The sequence below is a fragment of the Thalia democratica genome, chromosome 9 (assembly GCF_965202585.1).
Source record: "Thalia democratica chromosome 9, ktThaDemo2.hap1.1, whole genome shotgun sequence".
NCBI classification, from domain to species: Eukaryota; Metazoa; Chordata; class Thaliacea; order Salpida; family Salpidae; genus Thalia; species Thalia democratica.
In genome coordinates, this window is record NC_139173.1 from 5069282 (window position 1) to 5087883 (window position 18602).

Genomic DNA, 18602 nt, shown 5'->3' on the forward strand with positions numbered 1-18602 from the left:
GAAAAAGTTTACATGCAGACATCATTTCAATAATGAGGCTTGGAATAATTCTTTTTTTTATCGGTCAGTTCAAATATGGAATAAACTTATAGAATTGTAAACTAAGTTAAAAAAGTTTTTTTAAATAAAATGTTTGTTTGTAAAATTTTTAAGTAATTTTTATCAACCGTTGATTTAATTTTGAGATTTAACCTAGTACATAGTTTAATTTTTAAAGCAGCGCCTTTCCTCTATTAATCATTGATGAGTCATTTTTAATATATTAAATGATTATTTATCTGGCCAGTACATTTTAATGTGCTTGGGGCTTTAGTTTTTTATTTTTGTTGTTAGTCAATGCATTTAGATTTTTCATGATTAATCGTTTTGCATCAAAGCGTAAATAAGTATAACTCTGGGGTTAAAAAATTTGATTTTATGTTAGTATATAAGTTTTTATATATACTATATTGAATTTTTTTAAACAATGAACTTTTTGAGTTATTTTTATTTCGTTATGTAACTTTCTATTTAAGTGGCCTGGGTTTTGATGCCCAGGCCCATCATATGGACAATAAACAATTTAAAATTTTATTTATGTGTTAAAATCGTAATTAAAGCAAAAAGTAATTTTTTATATCTTAACACTATAACGTTATATAGGTAAGTACAGTACTTTTATAACTTTCCATGTAGCAATTTTTACTTTATCTAATTACCGTTTGCTCGTATTTAGGTACAAATTAGGTTATTCATACTTAGTATTTTAATAGTTTATAGTTACACTTTAATACATATATTCATTTCGCTTTTAATATTAATCAATAAAAATAATTTTATGTAATTCCATAATCTAGTTAAACCTTTAAACATCTTTTTATAGAATATCAAAACGCTAAAACTTCTAAAACAAAGTTTATTAACAACGAAAACTAAACAACAAACGAACAATTAGCTTCGGTTTAACTTGCAATAGCCTATTAAAATAAGAATAATAGCCTACAACTTTCCTAAATAAAATAATAATAATCTCAGTATAAAAAATTAGACAGCGGTACTTATAATTTTTTAAACAAAAAATTTAACAAGCTCTTATTTAAAAAAATTGACAATTTTAATTTTGTTACACATTCAAAGTACTATATTTATGAAGGCACCTTTTAAAATTTGACGTTTTTAAAGCATTAAGTTATTTTAAGGTTCTAAACCAACTATTGAAATAACTCTAGTATAAATGCAGCTAATTATACAGCTTAAATGATTTTAATACTTAAACTGTAGAAAAATCAAATTCTAAATCATAAGTGCATCTATTAATAGGAGTTATAAAGAAAAATAACTTTATTATAAAACCCTTAATTTAATAAAATAATTAATTGCTTTTCTTACAAGCCAGTGAAACACTAACTTATACAAACAACATATAAACTTCTTAGATTTTTATTTTTTAATTTAGAGAGTAGTGAATCTTACATTAAAATAACATAAAATTCTATATATATTTTAAACTTAATTTTAATACTTTTTACATCTAAATCAGAAAATAAAAAAATTTCTAATTTTTTCTACTACTTAACAAATATTAAAGAAGTATATACAGGGTTGTCAAATGTTTTAGGCAAATTTTCTCCAGGTTTTCAAAATTTCCTCCAGCTTTTTAAAAGTACACATTTTTGGATCGATTTTTAGTCTAAAGATAATTTTAAGGTAAGAAATTTAAATAGTATGAAGACATTGAAAAGATACTGTAAAGCTACTTTAAATGTGTTTTTTAACAATAAAAAATTTTGTTTATGACAAAATGAATTTATCTATAGGATAGATTTTTGTGTCAAATTTAAATTTTATTACTTAATTGATAAAAATTCCAGGTTTATTTTTCAAAATTTCTCAAACTCCAGGTTTTTCGGCTTAAATTGTCAAATTCCAGGTTTTTTGGTTACCCGGTATATATAAAAACAGGATTGCCACTGATTTTGAGGCAAGCAGCCAGCCTTAGTGACCAAAAAGGCTAGCTTTTTAACAGTTAAAAACCAGCATAAGCGAGTGACAATTCTGTGGTGGGTTAATTTTAAAATATTATGCGGATTCATCTTGGGATTCGACTTCGTATTGGTACAACGCGACTGCCTGTAGCCTTTTTATATCTTCATTATTGTTCAGTGTCTGTTAAGGAATATTACTTCAATTATATACATTCCTTCAGTTTTTCAGAGTGTCATTTTTCACAAACTTAGTCAGTTTTTGGAAAAATTCGAAGTAAAGTGCTTTTAAAAACTATCTTAAATAATAGTAAGTTAATATCAGAGAATTAAAAATTAAGATTAAACGTATGACAATATAAATACAAAAAATGTTATTCTTATGCACTGTCTTGTTTTGTCAAAAGCAACTGGTTTAATATGGCTAAATTTTTGAAAAATTTATTATATTAGTTAGTATTAAATCATTCATATTTGCTTGGTTGAAATCTGTTACCTGAAACTAATTCTTTAAAGACCTACTTATTTAATCATTTATATCATATTTATTTATAACAGCCTGGTTCTAGTTACTCGTACTTTTATAGTTCTATTTCACTAGATACCTTACAGAATAAGGTTGCTTTTGCACAACTGAATCTAATAAAAGTTTTCTTATGTTTTAAAAACACATCAATGAGTTAAGAAAACTTCAATAGCTTAAAATTCTTGTTGAATAACGTATTGAAAAAAAAACTCTGTATAACTACAAATTTTATAAATACTCATTTGTGTCTCACAATAAAATTTAATCAAACGAAATTTCACACAACAATCTACTGACCTTTTCAAGTGTCTGCGATATTTTCCTGTCGTAAAACGCGGGAAGCTTGTTGTGTTTCCCGGGCATTTTGAGAGAGTTGTACTCGGTCATGGACGATTGAATCTCTTCGCACGTTATCACCGGCATGTTTTCCGGATTCTAAACAAAACCAATATTGTTAATAAAACAATCATCAAGTAACTTTGCAAATTTATAACAACTACTTTTCTCAAACTGTTGTATCTTATAAACAACATTGCTATACTGTGTAATTTAATGTATCTTTCTTTAAAGAATTTACGAACTATGATAACAAAATATCACACTTTTAATATACCTACTTTCCTCAAACTAGTGTATTTTATAAACAACATTGCTGTACTGTGTAACTTAATGTATCTTTCTTAATGATAACAAAATAACATGTCACCTGCTCGTACGAAATATTGACGGACTGCCGGTGCAACTCGCACTCGAAACCCGCGTCCCCGTACCCCTTCAGCAGGTTCTCGTTGGAAATTTCCAGCTTCCTCCCTATCAGCTCGTTGTCGCACACCGACATCGCGTGCACCGCCCGCACCGAGTCCACCGTCAGCTTGTACTTGAACGCTTCCCCTTCCTTCTCTGTGACGTCATAGTTGGATCGGTTTTATTTTATTTAAAAGTTTTTCCACCCGACCTCTTTAGGAAAACACTCAGGTAACAAAAGTATAAAACCCAAGTATTAAAGAACAAAACATTTATAAGCTATGAGTATAATGTGATAATTTGATTACTTCAGTTTATTAGAATGGCTGCTTACCCTTTGAATGTTTTAAGACTTCAGTGAGAAACATAAAAAACCTCCATCCAAAACACAACGATAGAAAATTAAATGAAAAAATACTTAAGGCACTTACTGTTATAAGAAACAACAAAGCAACAAATCAAAATAATAAATTAAGTCTGTCAAGCACTTTACAGACTAGAAGCAATATTTTTAACAAATCAATGATAAAAAATAACAAACCGAAATAATAAATGGAATCTGTGAGGCACTTCAAGGACATCAGGCAAGCGTCAAACAGTATTTTGTCCCCGTCGCAAAACGCCATGGAATCCATCTTCCATATGGAGTCCGTTGTTCCCAGGAAGCTCAGGTTCATCCACTTCAGTCCCCGATCTCTGGCTTTCTGTGGCGTCACAATCAGTAGTTGTTAGGTAATGTTATAGTTTTTACGTCATAATGTGATGTTTTAATACTACATGATGTAGACTTTGTTATTAAGGTGAGTAAAACGTTTCGTTAAATACAAATCAAACAAAAAACAGTATAACTTTTACATTAATAAAAAGTTCTATAGTGACAAAGTTTAAAAAAAAAAAAGAATAGATTTAGTTGGCTTTTTAAGAAACATACCTTTATTACAATTTTCTTTTTAAAAACTAAGATAAACCAGAGGGCAATTAATTGGGTAAAGAGCAATTCAAGCTCAAATGTAGTTGTTTTATTTTACATATTTTAAAACTGTTTAAAACATCATTTCATATTTAACTGCAATTAATGATTATTATATTGCTTTGCATCCTTTGATGTCATCACGTATCGACCCACAAACCAACAAACATCTATACACAATACATATTAATGTTTTTAAATATAAACTTGTTAATGAAGCAAGTACAAAATTAACTTATTTCTAATTTAATACAGGGTTTCCCAAAGTGGGCCATGAGGTCATAATTTGAAACTTACACTAGATATTCTGAAGTTGATGATGAAGAGCAAAAAATTTTTTATGTGATTTTATTAGTAGTTTTCTTGTTGAAGGGACCTCTAGTTTTTTAATTTTTTTTGAAGGTTTTTTTTTGTGACTAAGTAAATAAACAAACTTTTGCAAGATCAGACAATTGTCTCTCGCTCAACCCAATGGCCATGTTGATGATCATCTTTGTTTCCTTCAATCTGTCCACGACGTTCGACAAAAACTGTATAAATACATGCTGTGATACAAACAACAAAAAGAAAAAGAAGATTTAAATTTCTGATAGAAAAAATTATTTTGTACTAAACATTGTTGGTGGTAAAAATACTTGGAGATTTATTGTTAAAAAGATTGCATTTTAGAAGTTAGTGTTTTAATTTTTCCAAAACTGATAAATGTATGAAAACTGATCCACGCTTAAATTAATTTATTTTCAAGTTGTATATTAAAAAAAAATGTTAAATTAAAATAATTAAATAGTTGTATAAAAAATATTAAAATAATATTTTTTATTATGTTGGACCTCATAAGCGTCCTCTTTGTTGTAGTCGATGAATATTATGTCAGACTTAATTGTGATTTGGCTTCCTTTTTCAATTTGAACGCCGCTTCTATCTAGCATTCTGTAACGATTTCTGTACAATTTACTGTAATAAAATATATATAATAATTAGTTGTAAATAATAACAATCTAAATTAAAAACTGAAAAACAAAATAAACTTTATCTAACATTTGTTAAATTTCTGAAAAAAAAAATCAAACATGCTTGATAAAACTGTTGTTAGCTTTTATAAATCCTTAATGTCTATACAAAAACAAGAACTCCTTTAGTAAAATAAACATAAACAGACTATCCAAAAATATGTTAAAATATTCAAAATTAACTCTTTATAAACAATTAAAGTCAACTGACAGTGCTCAACTAATTTTCTATATTGAGTTTTCAAAAACTCTTGTTCAAAATGTCGTTTAATTTTTAGTTTACAAAAAAGTGTGTCTTTTAACGAGCTCATCAATACAAATAAATCTGATTAAAGAAAAATTGATTTAAAAATAAATGTCAAAACTTTTTTTTTTTCTTGAGCTGTGACCTTTGATTGTTTGATAAACAACTATAAACATAAGCTTAATACAATTAACTAAAAACAAAAACAGATAAATGCTTAAATTGCCCAAACAATCTTTGAAATATATATATATATATATAAATATATATCAAACTTTTCTTGCGCGCTGCTTATTGTGACGTGCTTGGGCCTGATGTTGAAGAGAACCTTGTGCTGGTTGTCCTTCATCGTCAGCGCCGTCTTCCACAGCTGGCTCGTGAACCCCAGGAAACCGAACCTGAAATAAAAACAACATGGTTGTTGGAAATATGTTAAGGGCATGTCACCCTTTTTCGCAATTTAGTCATGTTTCATTGAGTTTTAACTTAGCTGCAAGTCGCTTTTACAGAATTTTAAAACTCTAAACAATTTGAGGTATGGTTGGTCGAAGTCGGAGAAATATATATCTTTGCTAACACATGGTATTTACGAACGCACACTATATAGAGGTGGGCAACTTCTACAGTTTGTGGGCCGGATGTAGTAATTAAAAAAAGATTAAATACACAAAAACTTCTGCTAGTGCTTTTGTAATTTACAATAAAATGAGTTTTTAATTTTTCTGACCACAAATTTATTACTAGCACCATAGTTTGTTGACATTTAAGTGTATATCATACGTGTAAATTTTTTATCAAATATTATTTAACATATACTTTTTAGGTAATTCTTTTATAACTAAACACAAGTAATGGGAATATAATTTGCTGAAAAGTATTTAAGCACAAAATAATGCATCACAGCAAAGCTAACATTTTACATGACAGCAAAAAAACACTACAAATTTAACAACAAATAAACTAGCATGTAGCAACTCTGTGACACTCGCAGAAGCTGCGATATTTAGTACAAAAAATCTTTAGAAAATTTTAAAAAGGAGGTACGAACGTTTGCGAAGGAATGCAGATCTCGTCGTCCCGGCCCGTCCTGTAAACAGTCACTCCCTTCAAATTCTTGGGAGTTTTGTAAACGGGGGTTTTCAGGCACAGTTTGGGGTGTTTTGGAGTCCTGTGGCTCCCTTTTCTCTTTACAGGGGATTTTATCGGAGAAATTAATTCCATCTCCCTGACTTTTTTGGTTGCAACCCTCTTTCTACCCGATCGCCTGGTATCCGGGGTGCTCTGTAGAAAATATTCATTTTAATTATTATTATCATTTTACTTGCAATTTTTCTATCATTATTTAAAGCAGACTCAAACTTTTTACTGGTGTTTATCAAATTTGGCCACATTTTGTAAATTCAAGTTAACAAATTTCTATGATTTTTTTTTTATAGTAGCCTTAAGCTTATTCAAAGATTTTCATTAGATCTTGTTTTTTTGTTAAGTGTTGAAATGAAGTTTGTAAACTTAAGCCAAGCCTTAATGTCTTCAAGTATGTTGAATTTTGGTTTTCAGAAACTTATTATAATTGAGTATCTCATTAATCTTATAAAATGAGTGAAAAATTATATTATAACAAAATAGCGATTCAAGCATTTATTTTTACCTACCATAAAGTTACTTTTAATTTATGCCCCTTTATGTTAATCTAAAAACTACTTATAATTTACTTTGAAAACTACTTATCTTAGTAATTAAAGTAAAGTGATTTTCTAAAATTCAATTCCTAAAACTCTTTGCAACAGCAACAATTATTTCTGCTATTTAAAGTTTTCGCCAATGAAAGGCTTTACTACTAGCAAGTAAAAAAAAACAGTATTTTTTTTTAAATATTTTGTAATTTCTGCAAGCAACTCCAAACCTGCACATATTTGCACCAATTGGCATAACCTTAAAATTTAAAACATTTATCAAGAATATTTTTTTATAATTATTGAGATGGTTTTGTAGGATTTGGATCACTTTTTATGTTTTGTTTTAAATAGCTTTCAGTCAAACTGTTCTTTTCTTACTTATGTGATATCAATATAAAAAAGGTTCGGTAAATAATTAAAATAAAGCTATATTGACTTCTTTACCAGTTTTCAAAAGTTTAATTTTAAATTAATTATTACATCATTTTATTATCAAATTTTCTGATTTATTATTATTTCAGATTATTCTAATGACGCACTAAATGTAATTAATTAATAAACCTTTTTTAAATGTTTAAATTTTTAATTAATACCAGTACCAAAACCAAACTATTCAAAAATCTTTAATAAAAATATGATAGACTTGTGAAAAAAGTTTTATGGCCATGATTTTTTAAGTAAAAAAAGTAATATAAACCAAGCTGAATGAAGTAAATTTCATTTTTATAACTTGCAGCATTAATTAAATAATTTCTACAATTTTTGTAAGCTAGAAAAAACGTTAGAAGAAGTAAAAGTTTAAAACTTTTGAGTAAATCTTAGTTTTATTTAAATTAACGATTTGTTTAATTTAGAAGACCAAAAGTACCCATTTTCAAGAAAAAAAACAAGTATTTGTAGCATTCTTTTAACGAGAATTAAATAACTTTTGTCAAGGTTTTAAGAACAAACCACACATCAAAAAATTAAAAAAAATTATTAAGGTTTTTAACTATAAGCCTCATCTTTTTGCAAAACAGAAGAATCACCTAAACTTAATATTTTTATTAGTTTACTTGCCTTTTTTAGTATTAAGGCCATAGAGAGAGAGAGGTAAGGTACATTTTTACATGTTGATCTTATTTTAAAGATCTTTAATAAGCTTGAAGTTGTTTTTTATCATTTTTTGTAATTCAAATCAATTTCTGAGATATGAGGGTAAAAAGAGGTTCCTTATGGAAGGACTTAAGTAAAATGAAAAAAAAAATCATTAAAAATCTATCGCCCCTACAGCTTTTAAGCAATCATTCTGGAACTTTCTCAGTCAATTTTAACTAAATTATAAACATTTATATTGTAGAAACTTTTTAAACTTTGAGTAAACAAATTAAAAAAAAACTAAAAACAAAGATTTTTTTGGTCATAAAATTCTTATCTTTTTAATAATGAGCTTAATTGACAAAAAATGAAGAGAAGAAGATAGAATTTTCAAAATTCCAAGAAAGTTGTCAATGATAAAAATTTCTTCAATACACATTTGTATTAGAAACTTTTTAAATAACTGAAGGTATCTCAAAAGTAAATTAGTTCTTTCTTTTCTGTGAAAAAAATCTTAAAGTATTTAATTACAACTTTTATATAAAGTCTAATGCAAACTTTTGTAAAATAAAATATTGGACCCTGTATGTCATTATTTTTTTTAAATGCAGTTTATACAAATAATCAGAGTTGCCAAAGGTCGAAAATGTGTATAATTAAGGTTTATCTGAATAATTTTATTTTTTTTAGGTTTTCAAAATTTCTTTCAGCTTTTTTGTCCTTTTTTAGTATAAATCAAGTTTTTGGAAAAAAAAACTGTCTTGAAAATATATGAGTACAGAAAAAATACTGTATTGCTTCCTTAGATAGGTTTTAAAATAAATAACATTTTATCTATCTGAAATTTTTATTTGTATATGATAGATTTTTTGAACCTAATCAAAATTCCTTCGATTCGAATTGTTTAAAATTCCAAGTTCTCCGGGTTTTCTAGTGATTTATGTTTAAAGTTCAAAGTTTTTCTTTTTGCCTAAATTGTTAAATACTAGGTTTATTTGGCAACCCTACTTAATTTTAATATTTTTAAAAGCTCAAAACAATAAAATCAAATTATTTTTAAATAAAACAAGAGTTTAAAAAAAAAGTTTTTGAACTCAGTTGTTTACATTTAACAGATATTTAGCAAACTGAGCAATGCCTTTAAAAACTTTTAAAACAAACTAATTGTCCTTTAATTTTCAAAATTTACATAGTATCAGTTTGCATTGTAAAATAAGTAGTTAAAAAAGACTTATTATTTACATTTTTTTAATGAGCTCATTTTACTCATAAAAAAGCTTCTGTCAGATAACTTAAGTAATTGGTGGAATTAGCAGTACAAAGTTTTGATCATTTATTTGCGTTTTTTTATATATACTTTAATCAAGGTTGCAACAAACCAAGGTTTAGGCAGCCTTTTAAAAACTGATTACAATATTTTCTTATAAGCTGATTGTAGGCAAAAAAAAACCTACTTCAGTTTACAAAACACTGCAGTAAACTGAAGCTTAAACCATAAGTTAAAACTATTCTTAAAAATTAACATATTTAAATGAACCTGAATTATACATATTCTTAAATGAATCAATAAATACTTGGTAGGTTAAGAAAAGTCTGTGTACTATTTTCAAAAAAAGTTTTTAAAATGGTAATATCCTCATTGTTAACTACCAAGTAAATGAGTTGACAGGAAATTAATGTTGTTCAGCCAGTTTGAGTTTTGTTGCAGGAGTTTCTTACAAGGTGCTTATAAAAGGATTGCAACTCTCAAAAGCAAATAAGCCAGCCTGAGTTGCCTTATTTTATGAAAAAATGATAAATCTGAGCTAAATACTAAAAAATCTTAATCAAGCTAAATACCATAAATAATTATAACTAAACATTAAAATTAATCATAAAAAAAACATTAAAAACAAACCTGAGATAGTAAAACCTAAACTACCATGAGTTTTGTAAAAAAATAATTAAGATTGCGTTTTTAAAAAAAGTTCAAACTAGCAGAGTTATTTTGATTGAGTGGCAACTCTAACATAAATTGATTTATAAATTATAACTTATCAACAAAAATTTTGATCCAAAACATTTGTTTCTATCATTAAAAAATGGTAAGGACAGAAATGGAAATTGCTCTGTGCTCTTATTTTTAAATTCCTTTTATTTATTGTTGTACTGTAACTTTTTTTTTTTTAATAAAAATTTTATGATTTCTTTAGTGCATATAGGTTTCCACATACTTTTTATTTTCTTTTCAGGTTTTCTTAATTCATTCCAGGTTATTGAAAGACAAAGTATTTTGTCCATTTTCAGTTTAATTAAATTTAGGGTAAAAAACTGTCTAAAATAGTGTAAAAATATTGAAGAGATACTGTAATGCTACGTTAAATATGTTTAAGATTAAATAAATTTATATCTAGTACAAAAAAAGTATATGATGACTTTTTGTATTTAGCTAAATATCATTATTTTACATATAAAAATTGTTCATAAGTCCAGGTTTTTTTTAGGTTTTGTGGCAACCCTGTAACATATACATCTTTTTAAACTAAAAGACTAATATAGTAATATTAAATCTATAATTTAGGTTAGGTGAAAATTTTTAGAAAGTGGTTTACAAGTTTAATTTTATCGAAAAATAATTTACAGTTGTAGTAGAAGGCTTCTTTGGAGTTTTTGGAGATTCCTCTGGATTGATCATGACTTTTGGTTGTTCTAAATATTTTTTGAATTTAAAAACTCTAAAATTAAAGAAGTTATGTTTTAATACAATTACTTTTGTAAAATAGAAGTACCAATAAAATGTGAACTATTTATACATTCAATAATTATATTAAAAATAAGTTATTGGACAGAACTGTATGAGTTAAATTTTCCAAATTTAGTAATTTTTACATTTTGAAAAAAGTTTATTTTGTACATAATCATCTGCCTACATTAAACAACGAAGTGTGTGTTTTGAAACTAATTGATACACTATTTTCGTAAATAGTTTGAAAATTAGTAAACCTCAACGTTATAAAAAAAGATAATGAAATAACTTTCTTCAAACAAAAGACATTAACTATATGCAAAAAACTTATAAGGAAAATTTAATTCTTAAGGAACTATATCCTAATTTTTTTAGAAATAGTTTAATTACAAATTTTGTGTCATTTTACTGTTAAAGTAGTTTCAGATTGTATATTTATTAGCATTTAGTAGGGTACTTATAAAAAGTAAGATTCTTGATTTTTAAGAAGAACAGTTTTTTAATAATCATGAAACATTATTTATCACCTTGTTCAAAGTTAAATTTGATATGAATAAACTTAAAAGGAATCTTGACTCAATTTTCTGAAAATAGCCCAAATGTAAACTGCATAGGACTTAAAAACTCAACTTTTGAATTTTTAGCTGAAAATAGTGTTACATGTAGCAATTATTTCAAAAAAACTTTGAACAGAATTATTGAAAAAAAAAAAGAATTTTACCGAGTCTTTTTTTTAAATTTCTGTAATTTTTTTACAATTTAGGTTTTTTTTTAAATCCATGAAACTTTTTTTCAAATTTTGCACTAGGTGCTTTTAAGATATTTCATGAGTACAAAAAATTGTAGAGCTGAAAACTCAAAAATATCATTAATATAAGCACCCTAGGTCTAATATTTAGTTTAAAATACTAGTGCATAGTACTAACTACATAACTTTTACTAACTAAATAATAAATCACAAAAACTTACATACATTGCTTTTGTTAAAACAATATTATAAATTTTACTTAACTGACAAATATAGGAATTTTTGTTTAGTAAAACGACTATAAACAATAACTAATACAAGTTGAATTGTAAAAAAAATTGATTAGCTCAGATAAAACTTTAGTTTTTTACATCAAAAACCAACCATTAGTTTTTTTGTTTTCTTCCATTTCTTTTACTTTTGATTTTTCTGTGATTTTTGCCTCACCAGTGCAGGGTTCAGAACCTGGAAAAAATAGTTCTTAATAAAAATTATTTGAAAATCATCAGTTATGCATCTAACAAAGAAAAAAGTACATATAGACCAGTAAAAAAAACAATACATCTAGGTTAGCTATATAAAGCATTTAAAGTTAGTTTTAGTACATGAACAATATTCTGATGAACTATATAATTAATTATAACATTAAAAAAAAAACTTTAGAAAACTTATAAACAAACTTTGATTGAAATATGGTGTATAAAAAATATATACTAAAGTTTAAAGTTATCTTTTTTACATGATGAACGTTTATTATGATGAACTGTATAATTATAATTAATAAAATATAATAATTTACAAAAGCAATCTATTGAAAGCTTAACTAAGTGCATAAACCTTTCATTGAAATATAGAAAAGTTTATATCTATGGTAACTGGGCAATAAAACTGCAATAATTTTGTTCAATATAATACCAAATAGTTTACCATTAACTAAATGTCTGTTCAAATATTAAAAACTTCAGTTTTATTTGTCATAAAAAGATTAACTAGATAAAAAAATCTCATAATAAAATTATACATTAAAAATCAACACATTTGCTACTAACTAAAAAATATTTACCATAAGCTTATAAATAGAAATTTCACATTGATAGTAAATAATTATTCCAAGTACTAAAAGGAAGTTTTTTTTGAACAGTAAATTTGATTATATTAAAAAAAAATTTCATATAAGAAAACAATACAGGCTATCTTTTGAAAATTCATTACAGTTTTACTTTGAAATCTGGAATGGAAATAATCAAATGTAACATTTTCTTAATTATAAAAGCACAGAAGAGTTTACACTTATGTCATACTAATAAGATATTCACAGATGATTTTATACACTTAAGTAATAAAAATTAAGCCTATTGAGAGGTCAAGCTTGTTTTTTACAAGTGGTATTTGATTGTATTAGAAAGATTTAAAACTATGTTTTGTTAGAAGTGATTTATCACTACTACAAAAAGTTGAAATTATTTTTGAGATACAAAAAAAATTGGCAATTTAATTTAGTAAGGGAAAGACTGAATAGCAAAAAAATATTTTTATATTTTAAAATCAATCTTCTTTAAAAATTCAGAGTTATTTCTTACTAAAAAAATACTTGCATGAATTTAAATTTTTCAAAAAGGATTTTTTGGTAATTTCTTACCTAAAGCTTTAATATAAAAATTCCAATATGTATATATAGTTCTACAAAACCTAATAAAAATTTATTTCGAAAATTTTAAAGTTTTTTGCAGAAAAATAAAAATTAAGATTTTTAGTTAATTTTAAATTTCAAAAAAAAAAAACAACAAAAAATTTGATATACATGTATCAAGAACTTTTAACAAAATTGATTACATCTTTAAAGTAAATTTGAATTCAACTTTCTATTAAAAGTAACTAATACCAGGGTTGCCACTCTTTTAGGCAAAAAAATTGTCTTCAGTGACCTTAAACTGTCCTGAACTTTTTCAAAACATTAAAAACTTCTTAAAATCAATAAAAATCAAGTTCTATAACAAAATTGTGTAAAAACACTAAACAGATATTATTAACATATTTTTTAATAAAGTTATCTCTGGTATTTTTAAATTAAACACTGATTGGTAATTATCTAGGACGATGTTGCACCAATATCAAGCTGAAATTACATAGTATTCAATGTCTTTTTTTACTTTAATTTAAGGCTAAAAACCATTGTTTTGAGCGTAAAATGTTTAATCTGAAAAGATACTAAGTTTTAAACAAGCTATATAACTACATAGTAAGAATTAACTTTTTTTATTATCAACTAAAATATTTAATCAATTTTATTTTACAATATTGTAATCAATATAAATCATTGTATTGATATAATCGCTTTATTTGTAAAATAAAAGCAATTAAACACTTGAGTTTTTTAGTTCATGATAAATTAGTTTATTTTTATTTTAGTATTTGTAAAATATAATTTTTAGTCTAAAATTGTGCTTAAAAAAGGCATAGAAGAAAATATATTTTCACCTTGGTATTGGTTACATCATCCTAGGTAATTACTTACTTATTCCTATATATCTTAATTCTTTCATTCTACAATAAAATTTGCTCAAAATTCCAATTTACCAGGGTTTTTTTTTCATACTTTTGTTTGAATTTCCAGGCTTTCTGCCTAGTTTTTTTTTTTTTATAAATGCAAACTTCAGGTTTATTTTACCTAAATTTTCCAAATGAACATTTTTTCAGGTTTTTATCTGGAATGGCCACACAGGTTAAAAGTGTTAAATATCAGGGTGGGTTTTCTTCCATGGAAGTTTAAACAAGAATTCAAATTACTTTTATTCAATTTCCAAAACTTCAAATTCTTCAATATCTTTTGTAATCTTCATAAAATGTTAATGTTGTAGAAGTAAGAGTAAGTCTGATGTTTTTCTAAGATAAAAAATCTTGAAAACTTCAAATCCGAGTTTTCAAAGCCTTCAATAGGTTCAAATTGAAGATTTATAAGCAGCCATTTTTTGAAGTCATACTTAATTATCAGAAGGTACAATAAGTAAAAATTAGGATGGTAAAAAACAGTAAATAAAAAATTATTCTAGAAAAAATACAAAATATATAAAACAAAATTTGTTCGGCCACATTTTAAAAAATTACTTGAAGTTGAAAAAAAAGTTTACTGGGAAGTCCAATTAATTAAAATGGTCTAAATTTATTTAAGAAATATTTAAAACTTATAATTATTATGTAAAACAATTATATTTTACTATACATATATATTGTCCTTAACAATTAAATTGCTAGACTAAAAAATGTAGTATAAAAGTATTACTTTTATTTTCTGGTGGTAGATCATTCGCAGTCTCAGTCATCTTCGTTTTAAAAAAGTTTGCTAGTTTGGATAACATGATTCTAATTAATTTCTGCTAAAAATTTTAAAAACTGATTAAAATAAATTCCCCGTGGTAAATCTTTTACTTAGTTTTCTAAGTCTGGTTTAGCTCGTATGGTATGGTACACTGTTAAAAACTTGTGCAAAGAAATAAAAATATTTACAAAAAAATATAAAGAAACGTTTTTTTAATTAACATAAAGTTTGTGTGTTAAGTCTTATATTATCAAAATAATATTCAAAATTATCTTACACTAAGCTCGAAATCGAAACGTGCTAAATGAATTTAAAAATTCTTATTAAAAGTATTACTTGGTTTGGCATAGTCAGTGACCAATTTTGTAAACATAAACTGTATCAGGCTTGCAATTTGATTTATATATATAATATAAAGTATTTTGTGCGCAACTCTTTATTTATGATAACCTTGGAATGGAGTCTGGACTGGACTGGACTAGACTGTGTGTAATGTGTATATATAGTAAAAACGCCTACCGAATAGCATAGAAAACTGAAATAGTTTAACGTTATAAAATAGAAACCCGCTACTAAATAAAATTTCTTATGAAAAGAATCTTAATTTTTATGCAAACTTTTAGCAGAACTAATTACTACAAAACTTAGGTTTTATATAAACACTACTAATCATTTTAAAATCACATTAGTTGAGTAATAATTGTACTTATAACTTGAGTTGTGGAACATGAATTTTGTTTGCATGATAAAAATACCACGTTATTACTCGAGAATGATGTTATCGATTAAAAAAAATTGTTTATCTAGTATGAATAAATTTATTTTACGGAATTTTGACATTTATTATGTGAATAATGAACATAACAACATAACTCTGTTTAAAAGTTTGCTTATTAATACAAATAGACATGAAAATACTTAAAGAAAAGTTGGTTAAGAAAAGAAAAATAAACTTATGCTCGTCGTAAACTAAAACATACTAAATACTATTTCAACATTGTAATCTTGTACAAGTTTTAATCTACATAGTTTTTTACTGTCAGAAATACTAAAAGTGTTGTCAATTTCTTTATTCGTCAAAAAAAAAAACATTTCTTACATAAGTTAGTCAATTGACTAAAATACAAAATTACAATTGTTTCAGCAGTTGTATCAACAACTTATAACCAAATGGTCATTTAAACTATTGTTTGCCATTATTGTAGGTCGAGAAAAGTATGTTTCTTGGGAAATAAGTTTTTTTTAATAAATCACCGTGTTTTAATAAATCACTTTGATCAAGATTGCTAATGATCTTATTGATTTTTGAAAAAAACGTTTGTTTAATTTAAAATTTCAAGCTCAAATAGTTTTAGTAAACCAAACAAATTTAGCTACATTTATGCGTCTAGTGTAGATGAAAGTGTTTTAGTAAACATTTTAAAAAACATAGAACAAAAACAAGTAAGAGCAACTTTTATAGAATTTCATGAGGTTTATAAAACATAAATGAAAAATATTTATAAAGTTTTTAGTTAACCATGCTTAGCATTATACTTGCTAAGAAAAAAAATGCTGTTAAAGTTTTAACTGTTTAATCAAGCGTTTTTTGTTTGTTTGATTTTGTTCAGACACTTGAAGTTTAGTACTCTGCTTAAACAAATTAGTAGAAAATAATCTTTAACAAAACTAGGTTTTACTGATGCTTAAGATTCAAAAAATAAACGGCAGCCTACTAATACTTTCTCGTTTAAGAGTGAAATTAGTTTTATGCTGCTTTTTTTGTAATTATCTTTCCAACTCTGAGGTTATGTTATACAAATAAAAAACAAAATTATATTATTTTTAAGTAAAAAAAAGAAGATATATAACATACAAAATAAACTTTATTCAATAATAATAAACATTTAAAAATGTATCAAAATTAAAAAAAATAGTTTTGAAACAATCCTGCATAACTATCTAACCAGTTTTTTAATAAGTACTTTGACTATTCGTTATAATTGTTTCTTGAAATACTAAAAAAAGCGCTCAAAATATATAGTCCTAGGACCTGGTGCACAAATAACCTTTCGGTTATCGAGTCGCACACCACTTGGATACCTTTTAGCGTCTTGTCTAGGACTTCATAGTGTTTTAATACAGTTAAAATTACCATAACAAAAAGTTTAAAGATTTTTACTTTTGAACATTAAGTGAAGTTTTAAAATTCCATTCTATGTTTGACTACTGATTATACACCGAAGAACAAATTTTAACATATCGGTTTCATCAATGTACTAACAAGTTAGTTCTTATTTTCAGGGTTACTTTTATTTGTAGTTTTATGTATTGCTATATGTTTTTAATTTAACACAATAATAAATATATTTTTAAATTTATAGACTTCATGTGCAATGTACAAACATAAGTATACTTTTTATAAAGCCTAATTTAAATCTTAAAGCCTAAAAGCAAAGTCTAGTATTTCAAATATCTTCAAAACTTAAAAGAAAGTATTATAAGTTAAGCTAATAATTAATAGATAAGGCTTGCTAGCATTGGTACTAAGTAAAATGATTGGTGTTTTTAAAGTAATTTTCTCCAAAGCTACAATTCATCAGACTTTTAATTAGTTTATCATTAACTAGACTAGATTTTGTCGAAGTGTATGTACAAATCATACAATAAATAATTTCTCATCTTAAGCTTGATTATAATAATAGTGTTCAAAAGATTTAAAAACTTTGAAAATCTTATAATAACTAAACCAAAAAATACTGCATACTCTAAACTTCTGGTAATTTTTGTATTTTAGTAGTTTAGTGCTTGTTATTTCTAACTGATCAAATTTCATAAAAGGTCATCAAATGTTTTTGGCAAATTTTTTCCAGGTTTTCCAAATTTCTTCCAGGTTAAATAAAAAATACACATTTTAAAAGTACACATTTTTGGTTCTAACGCTAGTTTAAGGTAAAAAACTGTTTTAAATAGTAAAAAAAAACATTGAAAAGATACTGCAAAGCTATTTTAAATGTGTTTTTTAATATACATTTTTGATGATGACAAAAAATTTATCTATATGATAAATTTATCTATAAGGTAAATTTTTGAGTCAAATCGAAAATTTGTTACTTTTCATGTAAAAATTGTTTTAAATTCCAGGTTTTTCAAAGTTATTTTCAAAATTTCTCAATTTCCAGGTTTTTTGGTAACCCTGTTTATATAGCTAGCCTCTTTTTAAAAATAAAGACTACACAAATATTTGAAAATACTGTTCCAGTAAACATATTCTACTTAATATAAATACTGTAAACATATAAACTTTGAAAACAACAAGTAAGTAAAACTGCTAAACTTAAGTAATAACTTTCGCATTAAACTGTTGTAATTAAATTATAGAAACATTTTATATTACTCGCTTATTTTCTTAATAAGAATATTCAATTCAAATATGAGCACTTTATTTGAAAAATGAAAAATACGTTGAAAAGAAAACAGTTAATCATGATATAAATATATATACTTAAGCAAATCCATGAATAAGAAATATAAAATGACTTAATGTGAATACTATTTCCATGAAACTTTAACACCAGCTAATTTTACAACGATAAAAAGTATAAAAAATAATCTGTTATATAAAA

At 25.4% G+C, this 18602-nt stretch overlaps 1 protein-coding gene across 2 annotated transcripts; it reads right to left on the reverse strand.

Moving 5' to 3' along the window:
* Window positions 1-1446: 1446 nt before the first annotated feature.
* On the reverse strand, window positions 1447-15048 carry LOC145844276 (uncharacterized). 2 transcript variants are annotated; one of them, XM_082951659.1, is made up of 11 exons: window positions 14962-15048; window positions 12066-12146; window positions 10829-10896; window positions 6504-6736; window positions 5731-5853; window positions 5032-5131; window positions 4636-4731; window positions 3773-3935; window positions 3194-3387; window positions 2785-2922; window positions 1447-2145 (listed from the first exon to the last, which is right to left on the reverse strand). In XM_082951659.1, exons 1-11 carry the CDS (start codon window positions 15035-15037, stop codon window positions 2059-2061), a joined length of 1359 nt encoding a protein of 452 aa, XP_082807785.1. In that variant the 5' UTR covers window positions 15038-15048; the 3' UTR covers window positions 1447-2058. The 2 variants fall into 2 exon arrangements, with proteins under 2 accessions (XP_082807785.1, XP_082807784.1); XM_082951658.1 differs by having other exon boundaries at window positions 5032-5143.
* Between the last annotated feature and the right edge of the window lie 3554 nt (window positions 15049-18602).

What these genes read in the sequence shown, in the direction of transcription:
- LOC145844276 (XM_082951658.1), bottom strand. Translation starts at nt 15,037, where the DNA reads ATGTTATCCAAACTAGCAAACTTTTTTAAAACGAAGATGACTGAGACT. An exon ending in AGAAGCCTTCTACTACAACT is followed by an intron (nt 6,737 to 10,828) that starts GTAAATTATTTT and finishes TATTTTCTACAG; the next exon opens with AGCACCCCGGATACCAGGCG. An exon ending in ACAAAGAGGACGCTTATGAG is followed by an intron (nt 4,732 to 5,031) that starts GTCCAACATAAT and finishes GTATTTATACAG; the next exon opens with TTTTTGTCGAACGTCGTGGA.